Source organism: Nymphaea colorata, chromosome 3 (assembly GCF_008831285.2).
Source record: "Nymphaea colorata isolate Beijing-Zhang1983 chromosome 3, ASM883128v2, whole genome shotgun sequence".
Classification (NCBI taxonomy): domain Eukaryota; kingdom Viridiplantae; phylum Streptophyta; class Magnoliopsida; order Nymphaeales; family Nymphaeaceae; genus Nymphaea; species Nymphaea colorata.
Window position 1 is genome coordinate 26454087 of NC_045140.1, and position 12846 is coordinate 26466932.

The 12846-nt window shown below is 40.2% G+C and overlaps 2 protein-coding genes across 8 annotated transcripts in view; one reads left to right on the forward strand and one right to left on the reverse strand.

The window, feature by feature from the left end:
- LOC116249642 (proteasome activator subunit 4-like) overlaps positions 1–12846 on the reverse strand; it is a 54151-nt gene that overhangs the window by 28437 nt on the left and 12868 nt on the right. For all 7 annotated transcript variants that reach the window (XM_050076638.1, XM_031622813.2, XM_031622815.2 and 4 more), the window contains exons 11-26: positions 11857–12096; positions 11656–11783; positions 11407–11524; positions 11073–11288; positions 10844–10993; positions 10649–10725; positions 10351–10559; positions 8771–8984; positions 8619–8698; positions 8432–8543; positions 8154–8324; positions 1000–1168; positions 849–892; positions 677–719; positions 449–594; positions 243–334 (exon numbers count right to left, since the gene is read on the reverse strand). In XM_050076638.1, coding sequence (XP_049932595.1) covers positions 243–334; positions 449–594; positions 677–719; positions 849–892; positions 1000–1168; positions 8154–8324; positions 8432–8543; positions 8619–8698; positions 8771–8984; positions 10351–10559; positions 10649–10725; positions 10844–10993; positions 11073–11288; positions 11407–11524; positions 11656–11783; positions 11857–12096 — 2209 coding nt within the window. The remainder of the gene's footprint in view (positions 1–242; positions 335–448; positions 595–676; positions 720–848; positions 893–999; positions 1169–8153; positions 8325–8431; positions 8544–8618; positions 8699–8770; positions 8985–10350; positions 10560–10648; positions 10726–10843; positions 10994–11072; positions 11289–11406; positions 11525–11655; positions 11784–11856; positions 12097–12846) is intronic.
- LOC126409891 (uncharacterized) lies at positions 3021–4727 on the forward strand. Its single transcript, XM_050076640.1, has 2 exons — positions 3021–4306; positions 4600–4727. The coding sequence occupies exons 1-2, from the start codon at positions 3298–3300 to the stop codon at positions 4641–4643; spliced, it is 1053 nt and encodes a 350-aa protein (XP_049932597.1). The 5' UTR covers positions 3021–3297; the 3' UTR covers positions 4644–4727.

A 12846-nucleotide genomic window follows, 5' to 3' on the forward strand; every position in this document is an offset into this window, starting at 1 on the left:
AAGTAAAATGATGAAAGGGTATGTAGAAAGAAAATTTAGAAGCTATAACTTGTAATGGTTTATGCATAAAAAAGAACAACAGTCAGTGGAATCTTGAACAAGGAATGAACAACTACAAAGGATTATCAAAATAGTTGGACCAGATACTAACGGAACTTTTTTGAAACAAAAGTTCAGAAGATTAACGACATTAAAACATGCTGAAAAGCGCACACATGCAGAGTCAAAATCTAGCAACTAACCTATAGTTTCAAAGTGAAATTTCGTACGAAAAATCAAACTTCTTGAAGATATAAGTAACAGTAGGAGCACCCAGTTAGCCATCAGACTGTACCTGAAATTGACACATGTAGGCATCCAAGTGCATGAGGGACATATTCATGAGCACAAAATGAAACATGTTACATTTAACAAGTAGGAGCGATTCACGATGTTCATTGAAAATTACCGCCAATGGAGACTGTTGAGTCTGAAGCTCATGCAACTGACTGTTGAAACCAAACCTTGAATGTCCACCACATCTGAAGCATCTTCCACGGCATTATATGGGTTTTTGGATGCTCCATCATATTGAATATTGTATTCATCAAACAACTACCATCATCAACACTTGTACACTCATTCTCCATGATGAATTAAAGAAAGAATAAGCCCAAGGCTTCATCAAGCTATTTACCTCACGTATGGCTTCTTGTGCCTTCAGTGATTCATGATGGGAGCTTCAAATAAAGAGAAAGCCATGTTGGCATCAACATGCATGTATTACAATTTTACATTCCAAACCCAAATTATTGAAAGAGTAATGAAGAACATTGGTAGAAAAGTGTGAAAATTGTAGTTACTTTTACCTCCCGAGGACACCAAGGAGGAATGTGGAAAAAGCTTTTGAGTCCTGAAACATGAATAAATCAGTAATGGCGCTAACAGCAAAATCCACTGACACCCAATTACTTCCAAATCAAGTATCAAATGACAATTGCCTAAAATTGAATAAGCTACCAATGTCAACTGCCTCAGAACACCTCTTGTTTTCAGGACTGTGCAGGCACCCAACACCTTATGTTCTGGTGTATTAGGATCAAGCAAGCACTTTGTGAGGGCAGGAATGCACTTTACAACCAGAGATGGAAAGCGTTTGAACATCTTTTGAAGAGCTTCCACAGCAACCCTGTCAAAATAATTCAAAAAAACAAATGAGATCAAGAAGCTGGTTTAACATGAATATGTCATTTATCAATCCACATGTCAGATACAAAAGGCAATTTTCTACATGATAAACTTTCCAGTAGATTAAATAATGAAGTAGTAATATGTTTAGTGGGTGTTTGATTGCCCTATATCTACTTAGATCTAAGATCCTCAAGGTTTGAGATCCATGAATCTAAGATCAGATCCTACCCCCTCTAATATTAGATCAGACCTTTTTGTCAATGTAAAAAGTCATTGTGGATTTTGAGAGTGAATATGAGGTCAAGATCCTTACTTTGATGATCATGGATTTTGTAGATCTTTTTCCACTTCAGGAAAGCATGTTGTATGAGTTCCATAGATCTAAACTATGAAGCAACCATAAACCCCCTTAATCCATCAAATGCTGATAAAAGTGATGCAAACTAATCTTTTTTATCCGTGTTTAAGATAACTCCAAGAACTCTAAGCTGATATATGTCCCATAGTCATTGTTTGGAATGTAGTTTCTGGTCCCAATATGAAAAGTCAGGCATAGATTTCAGTACTTTGTCAGCAACCATGAATCTGAACCTTAATGCCACTACAGGAACATATAGAAATCAAAAATTCACACATACATATTTTTTTCATTTAGCCACAAATTTTCTGTACACATACTCCTTCTTAGCATACTTTCTACTTGTCCTATCACATTTAATTGGGGAATAACTTGCCACGTACCACCCCGTAAATGCTTGAAATTATTAATTTGTTCAGAGCCAACTCCTTATAGAAAAATATGACACATAAATTTCATCTCACATCCAGTCAAGTCGCTTTTAAAACCTGTTCTATCTTCCTTTTATATGTTCTACGTTCATATATATGTTTATGTAGTTGTGTAGGTATTTTACATATATACTCTCTCCAGACATAATTTTACATGTATAAATACATCTATTTTTCTACTCACCCTTGTATTATTCTTTTCTTTGTTACGTATTATTTATTTTCTTTGTCTCTGTAATTCTGTTCAGCGAATTAAAATCTGGCTAGCTCCAATGACCAGATTTCTAGCCATTAAATCTAGCTCCTTAGCTTTTGTTGTTGTATATATAGGGGTCCATCTCCGTGTCAAGGACTTTGATGCCTTTTATTGGGTGAATTAGTTTATTATTCAGTTCTGGTCTTTTGTGTATTGTGAGGTTACTCTTCAAGAGTATAAGGGTTTTGTTCCTAGGTCTCTGGGAACTTTTCTGATTTCTTGTATCATGGTATCACCTATCTGGCATAACCTTGATTTTCTTGGTTATTCAAATTAATGTGGAAGGGGAAAGGGATCTGGTCCATTCAGCTAGCTACATGCACCTCACCACTACTGCAACATGTTGACGGGTTTTGTTGTTCGGGTCCGGATCCGTACCCGATCCGGTTTGTCCTAATTAGGACTACTTATACTTCTGTAAACCCTAATCTTTGAGTTAATGAAGTGTTGAAGAGAGAGAGTGTCTGGAGGCTAGTGGGCACCAGACCTCCTCACCCGTGGTTTTTCTTCCCTCGAGTCGAGGGTTTTCCACGTTACATCCGTGTGCTTTCTTCTTCTCTCGTGCACATTTTGTTTCTACATGGTATCAAAGCCGTCGGACTTGGAGAAAACAAAATCTGTTTTTTGTTCTATGGTTGTGAAGTTCCAACCCTGACTGCCGCCGCCGCTACCACCGTCGCCGTCGCTACCACCACCGCCGCCGCTGCCCTTGCTGCGCCGCCGCTGTCCTGGCCGTGACCGTGACCACCGCCGCTGTCGCCGCACCGTGGCCGCATGACTGCCTCCGTCGCTGCCCCGCCGTGGCTGTGACCGCTGCTGCGTCGCTGGTGTCGTGACTGCCGACGCCAACGTCTCTGCTGACGCCTCTGCCGACGCCGACGTCCGACCACCGACGCCGACGTCCGACGCCGTCGCCTCTTCTCGGCGCGCGCTGCCAAGCGCGGCCCTCTGCTTCCGCCGCGTCCTGCTGCTTCCGCAGCTCCCGCCACTTCCGCCGTTGATCCCCGACTGCGTCATCTCACCTCTTCTCTCGGTTACTGCTGCTGTGTGTGTTCTTTGGCAGCCACTTCTACCTCGTGATCATGGCTGACTCGTCTTCTTCTTCAGTCAACACTACTCTGCCTGATGTTGTGTCTGCGCGGACTGATCATGTACCGGTTCAGGTTACCACCATTCAACTTACCAAGGAGAACTATTCCCGATGGTCTGCTGCGATTACCATGGGGATTGCTGGGCGAGGACGCATTGCCTATGTGAATGGGAGAAAGGTTGAACCTGCTGCAGATAGTCTGGCTTGGGATACATGGTTTCTTGAAGACAACCAGGTCAAAACCTGGATTGTCAATTCAGTGTCCCCGGATATCCAACCCCTCATTCTTCGTAAGAAGACTGCAAGGGATATGTGGATTATTTTGGAGCAGATGTATGGCCAAAAGAAAAGGAAAGTTCGTGTGTATCAACTTATGAAGGATGTGTATTCCCTGCGACAAGGTGCTCTCTCGGTTGCAGACTTTTATGCAGCATTAAAATCTAAGTGGGAGGACCTTGACTATCACTCTGATATTCCATGGAGGTGTCCTCACGACCAGATGCAGTACATGACTGATAAATGGGAAAACAGGGTATTCCTTTTCTTATCCGGACTGAATGATGACTTTGAAAATATAAGGGGTCAGATTCTTAACTCTGACGAATCATTTAGTATTGAAGATGTCTATTCCCGTGTTGAAGCTGAAGAACAGAGAAGGCTGCTCTCTAGTGGACGAAAGGGGGAAGAACAGTCTGCCTATGTTAGCCGTGCCCCTGTTGGAACTCCTCGTTCTTCCCGAAAATGTACTCATTGCAAAAAACTTGGTCATACTAGGGATTTTTGTTGGGACCTGTATCCAGAGAAGAAGGATAGTAGGGGGAGGTCTTCGAGTGGGAAGAAGCCTGTATCGTCTGCAACAAGTCTGAGTGATGGGAAAGGTTCTATTTCTGCAGAGCAGATTCGTGAGCTACGAGCATATTTGAGCAAGATTGATGTTGGTCAGGCAGATACACCAGATGAGGTGAAGATCAATCAGGCATTGGCTGTTTCAGGGGGAGAAGGTACTTCTTCTATGGGTGAATGGATTGTTGACAGCGGTGCCACTCATCACATGACTGGCAACCCCAAGCTTTTCCATGACTACAAGCTATCCTCGGGAAAGGAACGTGTGTCCCTTGCCGATGGTTCCTTTACTTCAGTGGCAGGGAAAGGGAGTCTTTCCTTGTTAAATAATTTTTTAGTTCATGATGCCTTACATGTTCCTCATCTTCCCTTAAATTTGTTATCTGTTAGTAAGATTACCAAGGAACTGAAGTGTGAGCTTATATTTTCTGAAAAACGTTGTGTTTTGCAGGACTTGGTGACAGGGAAGAGGATTGGGATTGGTTTGGTGTCTGATGGGCTGTATCGGCTTCCTATACGCGTTGTCACAGCTCTTATGTCAGCAGTCAGCAGAACAGAGAAGAAGGAGGAAGAGTGTCGTCAGTTATTTTTGTTTTGGCATGAACGCCTTGGTCATCTCCCATTTGGGATTTTGAAACATTTGTTCCCTGAACTATGTTCTAGTTTAAACATTTCCATGTTATCATGTGATGTGTGTCAGTTTGCGAAGCATGTTAGAGCTTCTTATCCAATTTCAAATAGTCGTTCTAATAAAGCTTTCTCCTTGGTTCATTCTGATGTGTGGGGGCCTTCGGGCATTCATTCTCGTGGTGGTTTTCAATACTTTATAACCTTTATAGATGATTATTCAAGATGTACCTTTGTGTATTTGTTGAAAGATCGTAGTGAGGTGCCTCACATTATTGAAACTTTCATCCTCCTAGTGGAAAACCAATATGGAAATTCTGTCAAGACTTTTCGGTCTGATAATGCTCGTGAATATCTGTGTCTCACTGTTGAAGAATTCTTTCGAAAGAGGGGGATTGTTCATGAGACATCCTGTAGTTATACCCCCCTCAAAATGGGGTTGCTGAGAGGAAAAATCGTCAGTTGCTCAATGTCACCCGAGCCATACTGTTCCAAAGACATCTCCCAAAATACTATTGGGGTGATGCAATCCTTACTAGTGTCTACTTGATTAATCGCATGCCCACTCGTGTGCTAAAGGGTCGTACTCCATACTCTATGCTTCCAGGGAGTAGTCAACCTTTTCATCTTCCTCCTCGAGTCTTTGGATGTGTGTGTTTCATACATAACCACAGCCCCAATGTAAAAAAAACTTGATCCCAAATCTATTAAGGGCGTCTTTCTTGGGTATTCTTCCACTCAAAAAGGTTATAAATGTCTAGATCCTACCACTGGTCGTCTTCACATTACCAAAGATGTCACATTCTTGGAACATGTCTCCTATTTTGGTGAGAATTCTCTTCAGGGGGAGAAATTAATGTCTAAGGAAGAGTATTCTCCCACACAGGAAATTCAGTTTACAGACTTTATGGATTACAGGCGTGAAGAGAATCCTGTTGCCAAGGTGCTTGGCAAAGATGAAGATGGCAAAGATGAAGAGGGGACGACTACTGATGTACATGAACAGGAGAAGGAGGGAGAGCATCCTTTGGTGACAGAACAAGAGGGTAATCGTATGTTTGGACAGGTGTATTCCAGGAGAAGAGCTTGTACTGACAAGGTGATTGATGATGAGGAGGTTACACCGAATCCCAATCCTACTTCTTCCTTGGATGATCCAAGTCGTGTTCAGAAGCAAGATGTTGGAAAAGAAAAGGAGGATCTTCCTATTGCCTTGAGAAAGGGGGTCAGGTCATGTACCCAGCACCCTATTGGTAACTTCGTATCTTACTCTAGATTGAGCACTGACTATAAATGTTTTGTATCCTCCTTGGCTGTGGTTGTGATTCCCAGGAATGCTACAGAGGCTCAGGGTGACACTAAGTGGTCTCATGCAATGAAAGAAGAGATGGAAGCTTTAGACAGAAATCAGACATGGGAGGTGGTTGATATTCCTGAAGCAGCCCACTTGGTTGGGTCGAAGTGGGTCTACACTGTTAAGTACAAACCAGATGGTAGCATTGAAAGGTACAAAGCACGATTGGTGGCCAAGGGGTTCAGTCAGAAATATGGGATCGACTACTTAGAGACGTTTGCTCCTGTTGCAAAGATGAAGACTGTTAGAGTTATTATTTCATTGGCGGTGCTGAAGGGTTGGGAGATGTGCCAACTTGATGTAAAAAATGCCTTTCTCAATGGAGATCTCGAAGAGGAAGTGTACATGTGCATGCCACCAGGTTTTGAGAAGCCTGGAAAATGTTGTAAATTGAAGAAAGCTTTGTATGGGCTGAAACAGTCTCCCCGAGCATGGTTTGAACGGCTCAGACTTGTTATGAAGAAACATGGCTACAAACAAGGAAATGGAGATCATACCCTGTTTGTAAAGAGAAGAGAGAGTAAAGTTACTCTACTATTGGTTTATGTTGATGATATGATTGTTACAGGTGATGATAAGGAAGAGATAGCAAGATTAAAGGGTTTACTATCTACTGAATTCGATCTAAAAGATCTTGGTAAGCTGAAGTATTTTCTGGGTATTGAAATTGCTAGATCAGGTACAACTCTTGTACTTAGTCAAAGGAAGTATACCCTGGATCTACTAAAGGAGACAGGAAAACTGGGATGCAGACCAGCCTCTACTCCTATAGATGCTGGGCATAAACTTGGTAGCAAAGATGGAGAACTGTTGGGTGAAGAAGCTAAAGGGAGATATCAACGTCTAGTTGGCAAACTGATTTATCTCACTCTGACTAGACCTGATATCACATTTGCTGTAAATGTGATGAGCCAGTTCATGCATGCACCTACAGATATGCACTTGAAGGCTGTAGATAGAATTTTGTGCTACTTGAAGAAGAATCCCGGAAAGGGACTTCTATATGTGCAACAAAGATCTATTGAAGTTGAAGGGTATTCTGATGCAGACTGGGCAGGCTGTGTTGACACCAGAAGATCTACTTCAGGATACTGCGTCTACTTGGGGGGAAATTTGGTTGTTTGGAGAAGCAAGAGACAAGATGTGTGTTCCCGCTCGAGTGCAGAGGCTGAATATAGGGCTGTGGCTACTGGGGTATCAGAATTGTTATGGCTGAAGATCTTACTGACAGATATTGGAATAGAGATTGAAGGGCCTATGAGGATGTATTGTGATAATAAGTCTGCAATTAACTTGGCTAACAACCCGGTTCTTCATGATCGAACAAAGCATGTGGAGATCGACCGTCACTTCATCAGAGAAAGAATTGATGCTAAGGAATTAACGCTACCTTACATGAAGTCTGAAGACCAAACTGCTGATGTCCTAACCAAGGCCTTAAGTGTAACTCCATTTGAGAGAAATGTATCCAAGTTGGGCATGTTTGATATGTATGCCCAACTTGAGGGGGAGTGTTGACGGGTTTTGTTGTTCGGGTCCGGATCCGTACCCGATCCGGTTTGTCCTAATTAGGACTACTTATACTTCTGTAAACCCTAATCTTTGAGTTAATGAAGTGTTGAAGAGAGAGAGTGTCTGGAGGCTAGTGGGCACCAGACCTCCTCACCCGTGGTTTTTCTTCCCTCGAGTCGAGGGTTTTCCACGTTACATCCGTGTGCTTTCTTCTTCTCTCGTGCACATTTTGTTTCTACACAACACATATTTGATGAGGTGAAAAACGTTAGGTGCCTCATCCCTTGTCACACAGAGCAATTTGCGTGCACCAGAATACCAAATTGCTGAAGGCATACAGTCATAGACTCATAGCCACCAATAGATTCAAAACTAGTAAAACCAATTAAACATGCACAATATACTAGTAGAAAGTGCACATGGAACCAATTGGCATCATTATTGACAAATATGTAAACAAGCTACATTTAAATCAGTTAAAAGGATACAACTTCACAGAAAACAGAACTTACACTCTAACAATCTTGAAATTATGCAATGAGAGGTTCAGTAGATCATCCATCAAGGTCTCGAAATATTTTGATGGAAGAATTTTGTCATTGACATGAAACAGGTGATAAGATGATTGTGATGACCTCCATGTATTGTGCATGTGCACCTTGTTAGCTAGAACCCACTGAGGCCTGCAAAAAAGGAACATTATGTCATAATAAATGAATCTCAAGATACTAAACATAAGACACTAACTACAATAGTATGACCATGGAAAACACAGAGAGAGTCCTCCCACCTTTTCTTTCCTTCAAAGCAAGAGTGAATGATAAAGTTTACAGGAGGCTCAATTATGGAAGCATCCAGATCCCAATCACGCAAGTTATTTGACCGCTCATATTCCATGCTTCCTGCACAATTGACCAATATTATCAACCAGAAAAAAATACCTCCCAACTATTACATCTCAAACAGATTCAGCATACCATAATTTCCTATAAAATCCATGATATGGGTCACAAGTCTCAGCAACATACTGTCATCCGGTCTTTCTTTCAATAAATATCTGCTGAATGCTACATGTAATGAGACAAAAACCCAAAAAAGAATAAACACAAACAATTGTTAATGACATTACTCATAGCTGATATGCACTATTCTTGCAGCTTTTTCTCTCAATTCTGGACTGCCAACAGTTGCACCAGTTTCTCCCACGATAAACTGACTTTGAAGGTATTCGTTTCCAGGCCCATCAGTTAAAGAGGAGCGAAAATCAGGCAAGCATGACTGAACACCTTCCAGTGAAGAGCTTATTCGCAAAAGAAGAACTTTTAGATGTTCCCTTTCCAGTCCTGAGATTCAAAGCACTTTCCAATTACCAGAGCTTCTTCACAGTAAAACAGTATAAATCACCCTTACCAGCATTCAGACTCAATTTGAATGCCCTTAAAATCAATGCTAATGGTATAGACCACATGAAAAATAGCAGACCCAAGGATAGAGCCTCAGGAATCATACAGGACATGAGGGTTTCAACTTTAAATCCCATGGGAATAACCAACCCTCCCACACCCCGATAACAACCCCAAACTCCTTTTCTCCTCACCCCCTCCTAAAATTGACAAAGCAAATGAAGGCTTTGCAGACAAGGGATCTAGCTCAGAGTTTTAAGCCATTATAGATGTCACTATGTCTCAAACCGATGTGTGCTTCCCCATATAATGAAGAAAACAGATAAAGTTTGTGCAACTATGTACTAGGGAAGAACAGAACTTTTGCAGCTCAAGAAGAAATTAAAAGCAACGAGATGATAAAGAAAGGTTCAACTTTAATTCGCACACCTAATATTGCAGAAAAGTACAAACAGAAATGGGCCTTACTAAAAACACAATATTGTGCATCCTAAAAATACCCACTAACCAAAGTCTACAGAAGGAATATTAAATTAAACCATTGCCACATATATCGTGTACGGGTAGTATATGGCGAGGAATTTCTCGGGTATAATACGGCAAAGTTGTATATCTCAGGACTATCTCGGGAAAATCTCGGCAAATTTAAAAAAAAACTTAAAAATTTTAATAAATCGTGAAAAATTATTAAAAAATAAAAATTCACAAAAGATACAAAAAAAACGCAAAAAACCACATTTTTTCATGTTTTTTATTTTCTGGTGTTTTTTTAAAAAAGATGCATCTAATTGCCATTTTATATTGCTGACTTATTGTTGCGTATTATACGTGTTTCTTTTAGGAAAAAACGTGTTTTTTTTTACAATGTGTTAAACCATGCTGTTGGCCTATATATCCTTGACATTTTCAGAAACACAAAATTCACAGTCTTGGCCTCAACCACTGTTAATATTTCCATGGGAGAACATGAACGTCGACTATTGGGAAGTGGCATAGGAATATTCCTCATATCTTCAAATAATTAGATGTAGAAAAAGTACAAAAATCATTAGCCATAGCTACCAATGAATGCCTACTGCAAGTATATACCAAACTGATGGGGAAGACCCTCTTTAATGTGCAATTCCATGGTTGTGGCTGCAATTTTGTGATCTCCTCTCTCCCTTACAACCTTTCGTTTCAGGTCACTTATCAGATTTGAGCCTACCCCCGTCAAGTACCATTACCCTTTCCACCGGAAATTTTAAGGATGAGAAAAGAAGTATTGGGGATTAATATCATTTATTCAGGATCAGAAAGTGCTTACCTCGATCTCCATGAGACTTGCTTTGACAGATATTGAGAAGAACATCTAAAGGAGAATTAAGATGCAAGTCTAAAAGCTCATTGGCAAACAAAACTTCATTGTCACTAGGAATATGCCAGTTAGGGCCTGATAAAAAGTATTCATCCCGATAATCCTTTCTGCTCACCCATTCTTCCATGGCACCAGCAACCGGGTGACAAGAAAAGCACCTAGACTTCCACAATAATTGTCATGTCCACATTCAACAACCCATGATTATTATCATTACAAAAGAAGCATGACAGATAAGCTATCTCACCTGTACTGATCTATTGGATAGTAATGAACCAGGCTACGAAGCAATAGGCAAAGGAGAGTGTCACCAGCTAGATTTACCTGCTCCAAAGAAACAAAAAATCAGAAAAGAATAAATATGAAATAGTAAAATTTCCTTCCTACTACATTACCTACTTAGAGCAAAAATAGACGTTTATGCCAAAAATAACTGATTGACCTTCCAAGATGGTGCATCAAATGCAGATCTAGTAATTTCTTTCAGTTGTTCTCTGTATTGAAGCAAGAAGGAGCCTCCATATCTGATGGCAAGAGCCAAAATGTGCAGATGATATTCGGTGGCAATTTCAAGGGCTGGAGGTAGCATGGACTGAAGTAGCATGTAAAGTGCAATGTGAACAGCAATAACTGGAATATAAAATGAAAGAAATGTGTTTGCATTAGAAAACCTTGGCTGAGTATGATACGTCATATGTTCCTCCACCAAAACCTGACACAGGGGTCCCTTGCAAGGAAGAGACAATGGATGTCAAGATTGGATCAATTACGTAAACAGCTGCCGCTTCAGGATTTGAATGGACAGCAGCACAGCAAAGAAGCCCAATCTCTGCGGCAGATCCAGGAAGAATATTTGTTCTGAGAAACTTGGAGATTTTCTCCAGTGCCTGAAACATCCAAACAAAGAGAAAAATAGCACCACTATAATAGTAACAGCAGCATTGAATTAAAAAATGCTCCTTTCTAGTTGCAGGAATTTAAAAGAAAAGAAGGTGAAACATTTGCCTGTTTGTGAAGATGTTTGGACAATCTACCCAATAATACTACCAACATAGGGAAGTAATATTTGTCACTCAGAAGAAATGTTCCTGAGGAAGACAATGATTGGTGGGCACCTTCATTTCTGTGATAACAAGGAAACAATGAATGGATGATGTTATTAGAAAGGAAATACAAATAAAAAGGGAAGCACAATGACATATGAAGCTAAACAATAATATCTGGAATTGTTCAGAATAGATGCCATTTACTCACAGTGTGTTGCTTGGCTCCAAAAATAGAAATATAGAAAAAAGGCGTTGTAGAAACTCATCCAACCACTTAGAGAAATTGATGCTTGGTAGAGCATTTGCCAAACTCCCATCATCATCAAGAACCGATAGCTGCAACGAGATACAAAAGCAAGGATGTATATGAAAGAATCTATGTTCACATACACTGATTTTATATACTTACATTGGAAAACATTGAAACAATGAGCTGAATACTTGCTGAAGTCTTGGAAGGATCATTTGCATCGATTCCAAGCAGAGCATTGGACAACGATAATGCCAAAAAATCACCATAAGCACGACAAGAACTTTCCTCCATAATATCGGCTGTGGATGATGAATCAGCAAGGGAGCAAAAAAATAGTGCCCGAGCAGTGAATGCGACAGCAGTCATTGCAGTCGGTACTTGATGTGTGGTTGTCAGCTAAAGAATCAGACCACAGCAACTTAGCAAGGGTGGGGAGCAACAAAATATTGAGAAAACACTGAAAATAACCTTTCTAAGTTCATATACCCACACACAGATTATATATATATATATACATACAGAAACAGACACACACACACATATATGAGCTTGTATATATCTATGTGCTATACATATACAATACATATTTTACATATACATATATGTGAATGTTTTCCTGTATTTTTCTCTTTTATATTTTGCACTTCGTATTTCTTCACTTCCATTTTATTGTTCAGCCTGCAACAACTGAGTTGAGTTAATTAGTGGCTAGATCCAACAGTTAGATTTTTCTAGTCACTGAAGCTTGCTTAACAGCTAGCTTCTCTTTCTCTTAGCTATAAAAATAGAGATTGAACCTCTCTTGTATATGGCTTTTAATGCCTGGTCTTTATGAATTGATGCTAACTAATGCAGACTAAGGAATGACCCAAATAATCATCACTACACCACTAGCTTTTGTGTATTCTTAAGAATTAAGATCCTCACTCGTTCCATAACATGTTCAAAACACAATGTAAGATTCTTTTTATCAACTTCTAAGCAAAACTATTGAACCCTACCACTCTGGAGATTGTCTGATCAAAAAATCTCATCAAGGAAATGGACATGCACATTGAACATCTTCCAAAGTTTTTTTGTGATAACAAGAGCACAATATATAATGCTAGCAGTCATTTGTTCCATGAAAGAACCAATCATATTGAG